General features: G+C 32.0%; 1 protein-coding gene across 2 annotated transcripts in view; it reads left to right on the top strand.

The window, feature by feature from the left end:
• The window catches only part of LOC128998204 (RNA exonuclease 1 homolog), an 80848-nt gene extending 62371 nt beyond the window's left edge, over nt 1-18477 (top strand). Inside the window, exons 11-17 of one of the 2 annotated variants that reach the window (XM_054424226.1) lie at nt 7521-7663; nt 8563-8647; nt 9482-9779; nt 10426-10564; nt 11857-11971; nt 13535-13623; nt 17307-18477. In XM_054424226.1, the coding sequence (XP_054280201.1) occupies nt 7521-7663; nt 8563-8647; nt 9482-9779; nt 10426-10564; nt 11857-11971; nt 13535-13623; nt 17307-17351 (914 nt within the window). In that variant the 3' untranslated portion in view covers nt 17352-18477. Of the gene's footprint in view, nt 1-7520; nt 7664-8562; nt 8648-9481; nt 9780-10425; nt 10565-11856; nt 11972-13531; nt 13624-17306 lie in introns of both variants that reach the window. The other variant, XM_054424225.1, reaches the window with a different exon arrangement.
• Nucleotides 18478-19620: the final 1143 nt, after the last annotated feature.

Raw genomic sequence — 19620 nt, 5'->3', positions numbered from 1 at the left:
CACCCTGAAAGCATTTTTACATGAGTCTCTCCTCCGCAATTTGCAGATTATCCTCACTGCCTTTTTCTGCAGTTTGAAAACTCGTTTGAGCCTAAAGATAGCACAGCTTCCCCACAGTCTTATTCCATAAGAAATATGAGGGTAGATGAGACCAAAATATGCCATTAAAAGCCCTTCATTTGTGCAAAGTTTTGCAAGGTTACGTAAAACAAAAATTCCAGATGTAACCTTGGCACAAATGTGATCAACTTGATCTCCCCAGGTTAGCCCTTTGTCAATGTGCATCCCCAAAAATTTAATGGAATTTTCAAACTCCAATGGTACATCATCCGCCATAACCACAGGCTCAATATCTACTTCCTGTTGCCGTAAACGAAATGAGACTACTTTGGATTTGGAACTGCATGCTTTGATAGCTATAGCTTTGATAAATTCGTCAACATCATACACAATTAATTCTACAATTACTGTAAACTCACCTTACAATATTCATTTAGGCTAGGCCTATTCTATAAATGTTTAAAGTTAATAAGTTAACAAAGATATGGATTACAAAAGGTGTTTTATTTAAACAAATGAACAATTAACATGCAATGAGAAAAGGCTTGACGTTACAATGAAAGGATTGACAATGGTGTATGGGGTTGAAATTAAATTGAAATAAAAGATAAATTTGAATAATAACTTGAAGGTTCAAATAATATAGATGTGATATATCTCAGGGTCGGGTGTCGTGCTGGCTTGAATGCTAATAATTAATAAATTTAATAGTGTCCAAATAGGCCTAATTAAGGTGTTAAACTTACACAATCCCAACAATGAAAAATCTAATTTTGGTGTTGTCCAAAAGGTAAGTCTAATTAGCACAAAATTTAAAAGAGTTTAAAGAAAAGTTTATACTTAATTTTGAAGATAATGATTGAGTTGAGTCCTCTTGAGGTTTAGGCTACTATGTGATATAACTTGAAACTGGTCTTCTTGATAAATGAATTTGATTTAACTTAGGTAAAATTTTGACTCCTTCTTTTAACAATTTCAACTTCTCAATGGCTTCCTTCTCTTTCCATCTCAATGTTCACATCACTCATTGTTGAACACATGGGATCACTTTCACTGCTTCTTAAATTTTGATTCCTTAAGGACTAATTTTGAAATGATATTATAAGAAATTTTGATGTATTGCAATTCTCTTACATATTTAATAAATAATTAGGCTGTGGGCTTTGTAAATATATATATAGGCTATGGATGAATATTATTAATGATTAATTGAACATATTAATGAAATTATATAAATTAGGCAAATGAATATTAGGGCAGCCTTTCTGAGGAGTGATTATTAAGTGTATGAATAAAAGTTAACATAAAAAAAAAAAAACTTAATACTAAATAATGAATGAAATGAAATGAAATATTACATTACTTAATTACAGGTTCTGTTATACTACCTACGGTACCACCAGAGTACATTAAACAATTTGCCATCTACTTTAACATTGCTAAATTTCAATTGGTATTTCAAAAATAGTAGCAAATATTCAGCAACTAATATATCGGTCAATATGACTGACTAATATGACTGTCAATACGCACGGAGCTCACGTAAGCACAATGAAGTTTTTATTGCCACCTTAGAAACATATGTCATCTAAACTCAAAGGAAGTAAATAATGAGTGTTGCTATGCGATTAACATCCGAGAAAATACCTTTGTAGACGTTTAGATAATTAATTTAAACAAACAAACAAAGGATTTATATATATACGGAAATAAGAGTTTTTGGTGGCTATCTCGGATGCCATCTTGGAATATATGCCCCCATAACTTATTGGAAGTAAATTTTGGGTGTTGCAATGTGTTTGGCATCCGAGAAAACCCCTATGCAGACGTCTAAATAATTATTTTAAGCCAAAAAACAAGGGAGATATGCGGAAATTAGAATTTTTGGCGGCCATCTTGGGCGCCATTTTAGAAGATATGCCCTCAAAACTTAATTTAAGTAAATTTTGAGTGTTTTAATGTGATTGGCATCTGAAAACCCCCTATATACACGTTTAAACCATTATTTTAGGCCAACTAACAAGGGAGATATGGGGCAAACAGAGTTTTGGCTGCCATCTTGGATACCGCACTTCCGGTTCAAATTTTGAGTTGGCAACAGGCAGATTCGTACTCAGCAGGGTCGAAATACCCTAAAAACGTTGTTTCCCCAATTGTTACATGAAATGCTTCTTGCACCTTATAGAGAGGGATTTTTGAATTATGGGCCTGGTCTATTAAACAGTATTTATCAAGATCTTGAGAGAAAGCTGAAACTGTTGAGTAGAGAGAGGACTGTTTTCATAACTACAATACCTCTTAGACATGACAAACCATCTCATCATGTTGCAAACAAAGATCTGCCATTGGTGAATGAATATTTGGAAGAACTATCATTGAGACTCAACAATGTCTTTTTGATTGATATGAGGAATCTGAATCGGATGGACCACACTAGGCATGGCCTACACCTGAATAATAGAGGCAAAACTAAGTTAGCTTATAACATCATCAATGCAATAACTAAATTTCATTCGAAAACTCTCTCTTCTGCATCGGTTACCACACATGACTCAGACAACACTATCCCTATTAACAAAGTAACTGTCACTGGAACACATATGGCAAACATGATCAAACAATACCGAAAGGACAATTGTACTGCTTTTGCTTACAGCATCTCCAGAGATTTCCATGACGAACGCCACATGACAGCTGGTGTGGCTGTGGTGTTTAAAAACCATTTTGGGAAACCCACAACCTCACAATGCCTCACCAACCATCTTGCTGTACAGAGTAATGAAGACGGTGCCATCATATACAGTCTAATAACCAAAGAGAGGTATTTCGGCAAGCCGGCAGAAACAAACAACAACGATTACGATATGGCATTCAATGACATGATGCATGAATTAAAAAAAAGGGACTTAAACATCTGATATGTTCCCCTATTGGATGTGTCAGGGATAATGTGGATGTAAGCCATTTTGTCACAAAGGTGAAGGAATTTCAAGAGTACACAAACGCTAAAGTGACTATGGTTTCGTATTTCCAAAAATCATTCAGAGTTTTACAAAAAGGGTTATCACACAAAGAATTTTTAGAACTACTAAGAAGACTCTTCAATGAACAACCAGATGAGTCATCCCCATTCAAACCGCCAGCATCAGTTAACTGCATTGAAACTCAGACCACTGTCCAAACGGAGGCGTCTGTTAACCAGCCAATTATACCACAAGTAGATGTCCTCTCAACACCAGATACATCCTCAATCGAAAATGGAAGTGTTGTGCTAGTGCCAGGCGACCTCACATTTAGTGAGGCGCTAAAGCAGAGTATGTGTGTGGATAGGGAAAGTGGAGCGTTAAACATAAGTAATATAAGTAATGTAAATAATGTAGATAACTGTGTAAATAACAATGGTAACTTGTTGAGAAATCATGTCAGTTTTTTAGATCCTCGGGCAAACAGAACGGCAATGTAAAGGGGAGATCAGTAAATACCATGCCAAACATAACCAATGATCAGGACAAAAATAAAATAATAAGAATTTTCCATCAAAATATTAATTCACTGCCTTGTAAAATTGAAGCACTAGAAATTACACTTGAAGAGATTCCAGCCGAAGTGGTGGTGATCACTGAACATAAAATGGCTGAACAGGAATTAAAACGGTTAAATATTCTTAATTATCAAGTAAAGTCATTTTTTTGCAGGAAGAATAAATTTGGTGGTGGGGTTGCTATTCTTACAAAAAATGGATTTAACATAAAAGAATTAAGCATACCTTCAGTACAAGAACTATTAATAGAACAAACTTTTGAGCTATCTCTTGTAGAATTAAAACTTAATAAAGATAAAATACTAATAGCAGGTATTTACAGATCTCCAATAGCAGCTAATTTGTCTTTGTTCTTGGAAAAATTAAGAAATTTTTTAGATATAGTTCACTCAATGTACAGAAACATATTGGTAGTAGGTGATGTAAACATAAATACCATGGCTGAAACAATTTCTGTTGAATCAAGAAAACTTTATAATTTGTTAGGACAGTTCAAAATGATACATTTAATAGATTTTCCTACTAGAATTACAGCTTATTCAAAATCAGCTATCGATAATGTATTCACAAACTTGAGTCGGTCAGAGGTTCAAGTTGAAGGATATAACACAATGCTGTCAGACCATGATGCACAATTGATAAAAATAATAGATAAGAGTAAAATGTATAAAAAAACAACCTAGAATACTATTTATGAAAAAAAGAAAGTTTACTGATGATAACATTAAACAATTTATCCAGGATTTAAAGTGTGAGAATTGGTTTGAACTGTACTATACTCCAAATGAATCAAAGTTTAGTACCTTTTATGACATCTTTATGTTTCATTTTAATAATAATTTTCCGGTTACAAGTGTTAGAGAGTATCTTGATAAAAAACCCTGGTTCACAAATGAGCTAAAAAATGAATATAAAAACTTACTGATGGAAACTAAGAGCTACAGAAATTCAGCTTCGGACCAAAAGAGAATAACAACCAAAAGTAAGTTTAAATCATACAAAACTACATTGAGTAGTCATAAAAAATCCTTTTATGAGAATAAAATAAAAAAATCTACAAATATAATTAAAACATCATGAAAGATCATAAATTCAGAGGTGGGCAACAATTCTAAAGTTGTAACACACAACATAGAGCTTAACCACCAAGGTTCAATAGTAAGCAATCCTCAACAAATTTGTGAACTTTTTAATAACTTTTTTGTAAGTCAATCACAAAATAAACTTCACACCAATGAAAACAAAAATGATAAAAAATATACAGCTAAAAAATTTAAGTTTAGGGAAATAAATGAAAAAGAAACCGATAAAATAATAAGCAATCTCAAAAATAGTTTTAGCACAGGGTATGATGAAGTTCCTGGACCAATAATTAAAAAAGCAAAAGAAGTATTGATTAAACCCATTAATGTTTGATCAATTCATCATTGATAACTGGAATTTTCCACAAATATTGAAAATAACAAAAATTAAACCAATTTTTAAAAAAGGGAAGTCATCAGAAGTTGATAATTTTAGACCAATATTGCTCTAATCACTATATTTTCAAAAAATTTTGAAAGAGTTGTTGCGAACCAGCTGATTGAGTACCTTGAAACTAACAAGTTGTTTGATTGTTGCCAGCATGGTTATCGTAAAGGAAGGTCAGTGGTAACTGCAGCAACAGAGTTTATTGAATCTGTGATCGACTCAGTTGATAAAGGCAAGAAAGTTGTAGGCATATTTATGGACTTGAGTAAAGCCTTTGATAGCATTAATCATGGGACTTTATTACATAAATTGAAATTGTTTGGGATTGAAGGGAAAGAATATAATTGCCTTAGTACATATTTATGTAACCGACAACAGTTTGTAGAAATTTTAAATTTAAATAACAATAGATTGCTCAAATACAAATCCACTCTTAAACAGGTAATAAGAGGTGTTCCTCAAGGGTCCATATTGGGACCTTTGTTATTCACATGCTACATAAAAGACAAGCCAAAATTACATAATAATTATAGCTTATGTCTTTATGCTGATGACGCTAATCTTCAAATAAATGGGCACTCTATTGAGGAGGTTGAGTTGTCATCATTTTCAAACCTGGCTCTTTTAAATCAGTTTTTCCAAAATAATAGTTTAGTACTAAACTCTGCTAAAACAAATTTCATTGAATTCAAAACTCATCAAAATAATAAAAATATGCTGTCACCTACCATCATTCTAAATGAAACTGAATTAGAGAAGGTGTATGAATCTAAATTTTTAGGATTAACTATAGACAGCAACTTGTCTTGGAACAGCCATGTCAATAATCTAGTTTCTAAATTAAACTCTGGGGTATATGCACTAAGGAGGCTCTCAAAAATTTTTTCAACAGAGACTCTGAAAATAGTGTATTTCGCCTATATTCATTCAAATATCGCCTTTGGTCTTTCATTATATGGGGCAACTTCCATTCAAAATTTGAACAAAATACTAAAAATTCAGGAACAATCAATTCAGATTATATTAAAATTAAATTATAATGAATCGGTAAAACTCTTTTTTTCTAAAATTGGTATCATGACTGTATATGCAATGTACATTTATGAAACTATAATTTCTGTGAAAAACCGTCAGGACCAACTTCATTTTGTTGGAGATACTCATAATTATAATACAGGGTGAGGCAGTGAAACGGCATGATTCCTATTCCAGCTGACAAGGAATTGGGGGCTATTAGAGTACAGGGGAAATGGCCATAGCCGTCTAGAAAAGTGGAAATTTCAGTAGCCATGGATCGTTGGACGAGTGCACAACACACGTTTGCTGGAAAGGCATATTTATAAAAACGTGTATATAATGGTTTGTGCTCAGCGCGCTTTTTGTTGTGAGTTCAGTCTATCGCAGCGGGCTCCTGTGCCATCAAGGAAAGCTATCCTCCTTTGGGTGAATAACTTTGAAGCCACTGCTAGCACGATAAAGCGCTATAAAACGATTGCAGACTTTATGGAAACGCTAAAAACCGTCATGGGGTCATTTCAATTCATAATTCAAAAATGTATGCAAAACCTAATACGCCATTTTACTGACACTGTATTAAACAATATTTTTACTTTTAAGGTGAAACATTAATTTCCACTCATGTACTTAGGATTTATGTTAAAACAACTATCTTTTTCTTCTAAATAAATTATTCGTGATTTTTTTAAATCGTGCCGTTCCACTGCCTCACCCTGTACAAGATTCAGGAATAGAATTGGCATTGACAAACATAAACTTGGATTTTATGAAAAAAAGCCAATGTATATGGGGTCAAAATTTTATAATATGTTACCAAAAGCCATTAAATCTGAGAAAAATATTAATAAATTCAAAAATCAACTAAAAAAATATCTTATTGATTTAACATTATATTCTTTCTACGAATTCTCATGTAAAAATGATGTGTAAAGAAAGTTTTTAGTTCTGTTTTTCTTTTCATGCATATAACTATATCTTTTGTTTTGACAGCCTTAGTATTAACCAATCTTAGTTATAATGTATCTTAGTTTTCATTAATATTGACACCATTCTATGTACAGAGTACTAATATTGAATAAAGATTTGATTGATTGATTGATTGATTGATGTCAATCGGGAAAGCTATCATCATGCTAAATTTCAGCCTAATCCGATCATAGTTAATGCTTGATTGAGTCCTAAGCAAACAAACACACAAACTTTCAGCTTTATAATATTGTATAGTATGATACATTTAAATAAACTGTATTTCATCAAAGATTTTATGATAGACCTTTTAAAAAGACTAAGTACATATTGGTATGCACTACAGTCCAACCTAATCCTGTGAGGATTATTTATGTTTGTCTTTAGAACAACTTGTTTTTAATGCTTTTGTATAGTGCTTAGTGCTACCTCTTGAGATGAGACTTAACATTTTTATTTATGACAGGCTACCCTAGAAAGAAAGCATCTTCAACAAGCGGAAAAGTCATCGCTTACATCAATCCCGAAAGTATTAACAGATGGAAGAAAGCTCAAGGCGTCCCTCCCACCGGCGAGTTTACTTGCAACAATTGCAGCAAGTTTTATTCCGTAAGTATTCTGTCTAGTTGTAATTACAGTTATCAATCAAAAGCTTACTTAACATGCGTGATGAGTCATTGTACAGTAGACTCCCTCTTATCCGGACTCCTCGGGACCGAGGCCAGTCCGGATAACAGTGTTCTGGTTAAACCGACGTCCCCAAAAACTTGTTATGTAACCCAAATATTTGACTTAAATTTAGGAGAGCATTGTATTTAGACATGTGATCACTGATCTCAAATCTTTCCCACGAGAACAGTCGTTTCAGTACCGCCCACTTCCTGCCGATCTAGTCCGGTTAAACCGATGTCCGGTTAAAAAGTGTCCGGGTAAGAGGGAGTCTATTCCAGTGTGTGTAGTCAATCAGTATTTTGTGATTCTCTTCCTCTCCTCCATCCACTGTGAGTTTTGGTGTGTTGTTATGTTGTATGTCAATGAAAAGGTGTGCTGAGAAGAAATAAAACAAACAGTACTTTATGTGGATGGTATCTTAAAAATAATAAATATTTAGGATACCAAAGTTATGTTGTGTTTGTTTGGAACCTAAAACATTTTAATCAATCACATTTTTCAATAATAATTTGCAAAAAATCTCAGTGAAAACGTTTTCTAAAATAATTATTTACTAACCAGTTTTGAAAACTGGTAAAAATCTGCCCCTCCAAATTACAGATTCTACTTTATTAGTTTTGTTCTGCTATATAGAATATTTACATGTATATTCTCTGTACTTTTCTAAATTATGATAAACCAAACTTTGTATGTCTGCTCAGTAATAGAATGTACTTTTTGATCTGAAATCCAATTTTTTTCCTGCCCTGAATGAGTCCAGATTCACTGAATTAAGCAGTTTGGTTTGTAATTTTACATTTTCCAAAATAATTTATCTTTACTCATGTGATTTTCAGGTCGACGAGGAAGGGTTGAGTTTAAAAAGATTTGACTGTAGCTATCACGCCAAGAAGGCATGGATGACCTCAAAAGAAAAATCTGGTACGGACTGAGTATTCTTTATAGTTTAACACACTCTTTAAGTATTTTATCTGTATGCAACAAATTTCAAACTAATAATTTATATGTTACTTCTAAAACCAATATTAGCCCTCTCATAAACTACACTTGCTTAGTAAACCTACTCAGTGAAATGTAAGTCTGTGTAATGCCATCTTATGTGTCATAAAACTGTGATTATTATAGATGGGCTTCGAAATAAGTATTGTAATTTATAGTAATAATTAATAATAACGATGACAATAATAATTTTTTGATTGCTTTATGACAATTCCACATTGTATTGCAAAGGTCAAAGATATGTGATATAAGATATAAGCAAAGATACAACATGAGAACCATAGAATGGATTTGAGTTGTCTTTAATTACCAAAGTAGGAACATGGGTCAAAATCTATGTGTAACAATGAGTAAATAAAACCACAAATTAATAACAAAAAATTACTAATCTAGCAACTAGTAAAAATCACATAACTTATCACTTATCACATCTTCTGATATCTGTTAGAAACAATTTTTCAAAAATCAAAGATAATTTAAATGATTAGGCTAAGATAATTTCTACCACTCATTATAATTCACTAGCTATATATGGAAAGGTGAAATCATACATTACAAACTGTTAAGAACTGTGAAGTAACCCACCCAGTTTGAAATCATCAATCAAAGTTGTATGAACATAAGTTATTTTGTTTGATGTGAGAATGATTTCTTCTCATTGAACTGAAAAATTTTTATCTGTATACAATCGTAAGTTTGGCAAATAAACTGTTGCAATGATGGACTAGTTTTGTTATATCGAGATGTTTATTTCAGGCCTTCTTGGGAAAAAAGCTAGATGTTGCGGAAACGACATTGACAACCCCTGCATGTCCTCAGAGTTTCATTCCACAGAGACTCGGGACATGCAGAACTTGGATGGGTATGTTGAGACTTTAGAGCCAAGAGGGAAGATGCCCGTAGGAGGCTGGGGGGTATTCGCCATGGACTGCGAAATGTATTGGTCAACCAGGGGCTCTGAGCTTGGTAGAGTGACAGTTGTAAATGCAGAGCTCAGGACTGTATATGACACTTTTGTCAAGCCAGAGTTCCCAGTAACTGACTACTGCACTAGGTAAGTAATGTTGTTATGAAAAAATGGCTGCTAAGCGTGTTGACAATTTAGGACCTTTTAGGTTAATTCACTACTAGAACTTAATTTTTCAATTTAGTTATGAAAGGTTGGATCAGAATACCTAGCCTAAACCGAGTTAATTGGAACACATATTCTAAGAATAAAATACCCCTGGCGCAGCAAACCTGCTCATTTTAAGCTAATTTTTCCTGATTGGATTTTCACTGAAATATGTGTACTGGTGTTACCATAACACGTTAGATTTATTCCTCATTTAAATAACATTAGGTTTAGTGAGTCCTTTGGTTTGCTGCTACATGGAATGTAGACAGTTTTTTTTTTATTTTAACATAAATAGCTTGCTTGGTATAAAGTAAATAAATTTTTAATTTACAAAATTTGATAAAAATCTGAAAAACAATCAAACTACAACAATTTACTTATTCTCCATAAGATTAACATGGGAATTTCAAATGTAGGTTTTTTAGACATTTTTTCTTAACTATTAGACGTACAACAATGTTTCGATATACTGTATTTTTTTCAGCTCTACAAAATGTTTTGAAAGAAACTGACATTTTATACAAATATCTATTTTATGGAAATTGGTCTTTAAGTTTTTCAGTGTTGCGCATTTTGTTTTCAGAATGAGTGGCCTAACTAAAGAAAATCTGGGAAAGGCGAAAAAATCATTCTCTGAAGTTCAGGCAGATATGTCAAAGTTGTTTAATAACAAAACTATACTGATTGGGCATTCCCTGGAAAACGATTTGAAAGCACTCCAGGTAAAAAATATAACTAGATAACCTGGTAAATAGAAAAATGATTAAGAAACTTTCCTCTGAAAAGTATATTGACTCGCATAACTGGTTAGGATGTTAATAGACCAAATTGTCCTTGAGTCATCAATGAAATGAAATGTGTTAATTGTCTTGTGAATCTATACAAATTATTGACAATTTCATAAAACTGCTAAAATTAGCATAGTCAGTTGATAAATACAATCATGGCTATAAAAACTAAGTGCTGTATTCTGGCAGTTTTCAACATCATACTGAAAACCTTTGCTCTGCCCAGTAATTTAGAAGATCTAAAATAGTAGCTGTCTTGAAGTCTGGAAAGGTTCAAATTCGCTAGAGAACTATCATCCGATAGTCCTCCCAAGTGTCTGCTCCAAACTGTTGGAGAGGTTAACCTGTGACTGACCTTGTACAAACTCCCTCCCCATCTTAAGTATATGTTTTCATATCCAAAAACAAGTAGCCTATGTAAAAGCACATTGTAAAAACAATACCAAAACCAACAATATGTAAACCAACAATATGTATAAGCATATTGTTCATATCTTTTACATGAGGCACCTGCCAGTTGGTGTTGGATTTTAATAAATTCACCCCTTAAACAAGTAAAATTTGATCACAGAATTACTTTATATTTCACTGGAGCGTTGAGTTTCCCTGCCATTGTTTTTGTCCACTACAAATATACTGAGCGTTCCATAGAGGTGGGTATCGCTGAAATTGTAGTTGGAGTAAAGAAATTATTCAGAGTTAACGTCATGTTAGATTTTAACTAGTGTACTCTGTCGCGACTAGAGCTCATTTGAGATCTTAATACATGGATAAACCATGCAGTTTCCATAACTATGTTTATAGTACTGTACATTCCTAAACTGTATTAGACCACCTTCAGCTTTGTTTGATTTGTTACAACTAAGATTAGATTGAGATAATAGCAATGAAAAGACCAATGAGTCATGAACCCCTAATAACAGCCATTTAAACGTTTTTCATCTTCAAATATTTAATATTTTTTAACATTTAAAAATATTATGTATTTATAAAATGTTTTCACATGTTTTCTAGAGTATAGTTTTAGCAGGCTATGAAAAAACAGGGAACCCATTTTATTTCTTCATAACACATAACATTTAGGCACAGACAACCCGTGCCCATACATGCTTATTCCTACAAAGGTTTGTTGGTTTTATACATGTTAATTATACCTCAAAATATCTATGCACTCGATGTTATATGTGAGTAATAAACGTTTCCAGTAAGAAATGTTACGTTTCCAGATTGTCCATCCTACAGTAGTGGATACGGCTGTTGTGTTTAAGAAGTCTGATGATAAGAAACAAGCACTTAAAGTATTAGCCAGTGAATTACTTAGTGAGGCAATTCAAAATGAAGGTGAGTTAGTTTTGTTTTGTAGTGTGGTAAAACAATATTTAAAACAATTCCAATTTTAGTTTAACCGTCTAACTGATTTGTATAATGTTCCTTAACAATTAAAGTTTTTGGAAATTGTGTGGCATATTTTTTTAAAGAAAAGTCTTAGAAATTGGTTCTGATACATCAATGAATTAAAATTACATAGAATCAGAAAACATAAAAAATTCACATAACTTGTCCTGGATTTCAAGACTCTTTGCCTTCAAAAGTCTAAAATGTTTTTTTTCTTTTTAACTTGAAAATAGGTTTGGCTTTTTACAAAACATCAAAATTTTTTTTAAACAAATGTAAAATATCCATTTTTTAACATTAGATTTGTGATTAGAATTAGAATATATATAGTTTATAGGGTTGTTTTGAAGAATACCCTTATTATTTAATGTGCACTTAAGGCTAATTTAAGGAAAGATTGCAAAGATTCAAAATAGTTTAAGATTAGTCCATTCATTTTAAAACAATAAACCACATCTTATATGCACAAAAGAACTAAATATAAAATAAAGCATGAAACAAGACTAAAAGTTAATACACATAGCAAACCATGCAAAGATAGGTAATACGATGAAGCATACCTTATTCAATAATTAATTTTGGCAAAACAAAACCTCAAACCAAATTTCATAGGCATCAAAACCTTGTCAAAACTGTCCAATTCATTTGTTTGCCAAACATAAGTATCAAAACTCAAATAAAAACTGTAGCAAAAACAAGAGGATTTCACAAACCACACTTGAAAAACATACCTGGTTGTAAAAAACAATTCTGGAAAACAGCTAAATTGCTAGTCAAAACCATCCAGGAAGAATAAAAAGGTTTGCGTAGTATCCCAAATTTGAGTAAACTATATGTCATTCTCTAGAACATAATTTTGTCAACGAAATAAAAAAAGATTGATATGAATTGGTGCAGTAGCTTACAAGATATTACATATTTGATGATTCCATACATAATCGTCTCACCCACAACAATGACGTTTCATGCCGAGATTTTAGTAGTATCATCCGTGACGATTATGATTAAGTCCATTATTATATTTTTGTTCAAAGAAAAAAGTCTCCCTTTGTCACTATTACTTCTATTTGTCTTGTCGAAACTAAATATCAAGGTCTGTTTTTTTAATGATAAATTAGTAAAATCCTGTGCAGTATTATGCAGAAGTTTAACTTTTCACATGTGTACTCAGGTAATGTTAATTCTTGATTTTTCTTTTAGGGCGCTTTGAATTTTTTTGTAACAGATAGTTTTTTTTAGATTGTAGGTAGCTTCCCTGAAAAAATATTAAAAAAACAAAAGTTCACAAGACGTAACACTCATATTTTGTCCTAATATAGGATCTATTTAAAAAATAGCTTGAAAAAAATGTCTCTTCAATTTTTCTTTTATGGTTTCCCCCTCATCCTACAATCTGAAGAAGCTTACAATGAAATAACTAATTTTTATGTTATAATTCCTCATGATACCTAATTTCTTGTCACAACTTCTTGTGAAACTAATTTAAATTATTTTACCGTTTTTTAGAAGACGGGCATGACTCGGCAGAGGATGCTGTGACATGCCTGAAACTGATGTTACTTAAAGTGAAAAAAGAAGCAGCTGCCCAATCAAAAAGGGTAAGTTTGGTCAATGTTTGACATGATTAAAACAATATCCGTTATTGTAATTATGTTGTGTGTGTACATTTTTATAACATTGGTACTAGAGTAGAGTGTATTTGCGTATGAGCAAACAAATGAGTAATTGGAATGGATTAGACGTGTTTCCTAACACATTTAATGTCAATGGACTAAAATACCAAACTTTGTCCATGCCTATATTACATAACATTAACAATTTTTAAAATACCTTGTTCCCATAGTTGTAAACCACTTTTCTAGCATGAGAAATGCTTTGGAAATTCTTGCCAAAATCAGTGAATGTAGTACCACGGCCGCCTTTAACTAAGGTTGCAGCCAGTGAAAATTGGCAACGCCGCGGCAAGCACCCACTCCCGGCCGTTTCAACATTGCAGCAGTATGAAACTGGTCGCGTTTTAAATATACTGCATTTTTACACCAATTGAGATAAAATTTGGAAATTTGGTACAGAGCTCTGAAATAAACCCTTTATGCAAATAGTATAGTTTTGAAAATTAAAATTTTGTTAGTAGTATATATAAATACTTTTAAAATTAATACATTAGAAAAAGTTTGGAAAAGTAATGTGAAAAAGTTAGTCGCCTACAAACATTTTTGTTTGTTGGTCAGAAAAGTTTTGTCTGTGAGAAAGCTGTAGATATTCAAGTATACTTTACTGTTTGTATTTAACTTTTTTTCTGTCATGCATAGTTTTGTTAACATTTAGGGTTGAACAGAGAGGCAAAATCTCAGTTTTATGGTGTGGCGTGTAGCTGCCCGCAGCTGTAGTATAGTATCGCATAGCTAATTAATGTAGAGTCCGTGATTAATTAAGATCGTGATATAATTTCATGGGCAATAAAGGCTAGGGGAGAACTAATTGATCTTAATTATAAAAACCTTGGATTGACAAAAATCATAATTGTTCTTTGTGTAATTTTAATGAATACAAGACAGTTTACAATTTTGTGTCAGTTTGTCCTATTTTAAAGCAATTAAGAAAGCAATATTTTGGGAAAAATTTCCTAAATGAAATTGAGTATTTTGAATACCGAATGGGAGGAATTGGCGTGTCTTGGTTGATTATTTGAAACGAGCCTGGCAGTATAGATGGGTCTTTATTAAAGAATTTAATTTTTTAACTTAATACATATATACAGATACCCCTGTTTTCTTTTGTTTAGTTCGTTTAGAAAAAAAACTTAGTTTAGTAAATTTCAGTTCACCTTTTGAAGCTCGTTTAGAGTTAATATATAAAAAATAAAAAAAATAAAAACAAATTTTTCAGTCATAAGCTGTTTGTTTTATTAAATGTTAACTCATATTAACCAACAGTTGGCTTCAATGATCTATTACTGAAACTCGAATCTCAAAATTAAAATTAAAAACCTGTTCAATTAGTTTATGTTTACAAATAAATTAAGATAGGCTATTTAATAATAAAATGTTTACTATTAAATTAGAACTGAATGAAGAGAATTAACCATTCTCACTAATTTATTTATCTGGATAGGGGATAAAAATTCGGGGGTAAAAATCCAGGGGATAGAATTTCGGGGACAAAAATCCGGCGGGTAAAATTGCAGGGGTAAAAATCTAGGTCATACATTTTGAGCTGAAATCATTAAGGGGGTAAAAGTCCGGGGGTAAAATTCCCGCCCGTACACTCTAGGTATTATATAATTTGATGTGTTCTGATTAAATTCACAACTGTGAAAATATACGTTTAATTCTGCGTTTAATCCATCGAACTGATGACGCAAAACTCAAAAGTTTACGGCCGGAATTTTACCCCCCGGTTTGTGACGTCACGTTTGCCCAAGGGGTAAAAATCTACTACCCCAGCAGAACCACATAACTTAGCACTAATCAACCAATAGTGGCGTGGCGATCACCATCTTGATTGAATTAGGTGGAATTCGCGAATTTGTAATTAGCGTACATAAAAGTTGTTATTAAATAACAATATAAATAGGATTTTAATTTTAACAAATATTAAATACTAGAGTAAATTTATAGAAGTGACGGAAGAAAAGAACACTACAATTATTTTCAATGTACCGTAAAAGGTTTTAATAAATATATTCTTGTATTGACACAAACGCTTTGTATTGTTCTTTCCTTCTTTTCCTGCACATCAATGTTGTCAGATTTAAAAAATCTAAATTGATAGATTTTGTGTGATCGGTCCAATCCTCCGTGGTGCGAGTGTTCAGTGGTGTAGCGTAGTAGTAGAATGGGGGTAGCCATCCTATAAGGTGTTGCCATTTCGAACGCCGCAGCCTTAGTTAGACAGGTTTTTATAAATCCATCATGCCATTCAAAAATGTAGTGATCAACAAATTCCAATGTTTCATAAATGTACTTCTTCAATAACAGTACTACCACGGGGAGTATTTCAAAAGTTCCCAAATCGGAAGATCCAAAGAAAATATTGCCGATCGGAAGTTCCAAAATCGTAACATCCAACGTTTATATTGACTATCGGATGTTCCAAAATCGGAAGTTCCAAAGGTTATTTAGCAGGTCGGAAAATCCAAAATCGAAAGATCCAAAGAAAATATTGCGGATCGGAAGTTCCAAAATCGTAAGATCCAAAAGTACAGTCATAACTAGAAGTACAAGTTTATTTCTTAAAGTAAACTTATGAAATAGACTGTCCGTTTCACTTTGGATCTTGCCATCATTTGTCGGGTCGTAAGATCTAAAACTCTAGTAATCAGATTGGAAGTTCCAAAACGCTACTAGTCAGATCGGAAGATCCAAAATGCTTGAACTGTTGCGTCTCTCATATGAAAGTAACCAAACTATTTAGAAAAACACGGGTTATATAAAATTTTTCATTGACATATGATGGCAAGATCCAAAGTGTAACAGACAGTCTATTTCATAAGTTTACTTTAAGAAATAAACTTGTACTTCTAGTTATGACTGTACTTTTGGATCTTACGATTTTGGATTTTACGACCCGCTAAATAACCTTTGGAACTTCCGATTTTGGAACATCAGATCGTCAATATAAACGTTGGTTGTTACGATTTTGGAACTTCCGATCGGCAATATTTTCTTTGGATCTTCCGATTTGGGTACTGTTATTGAAGAAGTACATTTATGAAACATTGGAATTTGTTGATCACTACATTTTTGAATTGCATGATGGATTCATAAAAACCTGTCTACTTTTAGGGAGACCAAAACTAAAGATAATTCCAATCCCAGAAATTACATTCTATTAAACCTGTACCGCACAATTTAAAAATATTCCAGTTATCACCACAATACATTGGTCTATTAAATGATTTTCCAAGAGTTTAGTTACCATAAAAATCTGTAAAAACTTAGACTTTCCCTAAAATAATGGCTCAAGGGTCTCAATACTCAATCTTTTTTGGCAGACTATTTAGAGAGCTGCTTTAATTAGGTAAGAATAGACCTACACACTCAATCTAGCACATTTTTTGCAGGGTAAATTTTTATTTTATTATATTTTATATTTCTGGAAGGCTTAGTTATTTTTATGTAAAAACAGATGTATTTTAGTTTTAAGTTTTAAGTCTTAGATATAACCATTGACAATAAGTCGTTTTATTTGTATGATATACTGATACGTAATCCATTAAATAAATGTTAACTACAACTTTAATACTCCTTGTGTTATCCTAATGTTGATTATGTTTCAGGCACCACCAATGTACCGAGAGAGGTACAACAAGGTTGTAAACTAACCACCACCACTGATCTGACCACCAAGTTGCCTATATATTGTGTCAAGTGTAAAGTAGCTATATTTTTCTATTTTTATAACATTATTTATAAAATATATTATAAAACTGATATTTAAAATAAGTTCTCATTCATAGAATAATCCAAATTACATCGGTAATTCTCAACTTTGAAATGCAAGCTATGGTATGGCGAGCACAAGAAACGTGAGCGCAAACAGGATAGTGTTACGTTTGGTATACTTTTATCTATTGTACTTTAGATAATTCGGTTTTTAATTAATCATAAATCTCTGAGCCAATTAGAAGTGAAGACTTATTGAAATTATTTGAATCATTTATGCTTCAAGTCTGTTATAAACCTTGTTGAAAATGATGTACTGGGTCTTTGCTCTCCATTATTTTAATTCTTGCAATTATTGAATGAGAGAACTTCTGATGCATAAATTGTCCTCCTCCTCACCCAACACAAAAACGTAATAATCATAAACCAAAATTCACACTTTCTATTGAGATTTTGTTCTAAATTCTAATGAAGTTGGAGACATACTGGTACAAATTTGCTAGTTAGCAAGTTTGTTGGTATTATTGTAGCAAACCGATCAAACTAGTTCAGTGGGACCTATCCACTATAATTGATTGACTCATAATAATTAGATATTTGGACTAAAAGAAATAAAAACTGAGAAAATTATAAAGAATGATTTATATATGGAAGTAATAGTATTTAAGTAATTAAGTGTTTTTAAGAACAGTGACTAGCTATGTAATACTAAGTACTAGTCTAGGTTTAGACCTATATTGTTTAACTTGTTTAACCTTCCAACTGATACGTATTATGGTCCTTTATGATGAGCATTTTTTAAATTCGGTGAAATTTTTTTCATGTATTGGAAAGAGTAACTAAGTTAAAAGTCATGCTTATTAATTTAACTAAAACATGTTCATACCTTGTACTGGAGAACAGTCATGGCCTTCAAAAGTGTACAAAAATTTCACATTTTTACTTTAAAATAGTTATGGTTTTCACATCATACAACATCATACAAACACTTATTAAAAAAGTAAAATAGCAATTTTTCCAAATTTAATTTGCAATTAAAGATATTTATAGTTTATTGTTTTTTTTTTAAGTATACACTTAATTGTTAGATGTATAAAATGTGATGTGCCTAGGGTAGACTATTTATCGGTTATCAACTATCAATTGAGATGGGGACACCACCTTGTTCCATACATTAACCTAAATTCGAAATATTCTAAAAGTAAAATTCATACAGAAATCAAAGGTTTCTTTCTACAGTATGCCTACTGTACTTCCATGCAAAATTATGGAGAGACAAGTCTGTCTTGGTGCTTTTCAACCTCACAGCTTCTGTTATATTTATTTACGTGATACAGGTGAAAACTGTATAGTGTACATTTTTTTCAACTGAACAGGTATTGACATAATTGAGAGCTTTACAAACCTTAAACCTTTACGAATGTAAAATTCATGGGTTAAGTCAATTATTGAACATGAAATATTTTTGACATCATAAACTTGAAGTAGTTTTTAAACTTTTCAATTTAAAGGCATTTTATAATTATGTATACTATCATCCCCAAGATACAAACATTTCTTACACACTTCCATATACCAGACCAATTGTATACGAGACTAGTTTCGAGTTTTGTGATTTTTTCAAAGCTCATTGTGTTGATTTAATTGTACCTGGTCGAATGTGAGCAAGTTAAAATATCCTAGCTTGTCTCGCTTATTGTTTATCACTTTATATTTTTTGCACAATAGTGTAGAAGTCATATGTTCCTAGTTAATTTAATAGATAAAATCTGCACTGCGTTGTTATACTAGCAGTGTTGTTGTATTATTGTATATTGCATTGAATAGTAAGCGATGTAACTTGTATTATATTGTTAAATGTGTAAAAAGTTATTTTCTATAAAATGAGAGATGTTGTTTTGTATTATAAGTATAGTATTTATATTTTCACTTTCAGTCTGATTGTAAGTTTAGTTTACCTTTACCATGATTGGAAGGTTCTAAACTATATTTAATATTTATGACTTTCTTACTTCTGAAAAATTGTTTTTATGTTACTCAAATTTTGTATCATGAAATCAGATAAATCTACAATTACATTCTAAGCACTGTGGTTAAGACATGGTACATGTGTGTTATATATATCAGTAGAATATTGCAAATTTCAGAAGTTACATTTTAAATAATCTTTAAAATCTAAAGTAAATGTATGAATATTGTTGTACTGTA

Source organism: Macrosteles quadrilineatus, unplaced genomic scaffold (genome assembly GCF_028750875.1).
Source record: "Macrosteles quadrilineatus isolate MER2022 unplaced genomic scaffold, UCM_ALF_1.0 Scaffold_7__1_contigs__length_78375512, whole genome shotgun sequence".
Classification (NCBI taxonomy): Eukaryota; Metazoa; Arthropoda; class Insecta; order Hemiptera; family Cicadellidae; genus Macrosteles; species Macrosteles quadrilineatus.
The sequence above is the reverse complement of the archived record's forward strand: the minus strand, read 5'-3'. Positions and strand labels throughout refer to the sequence as shown.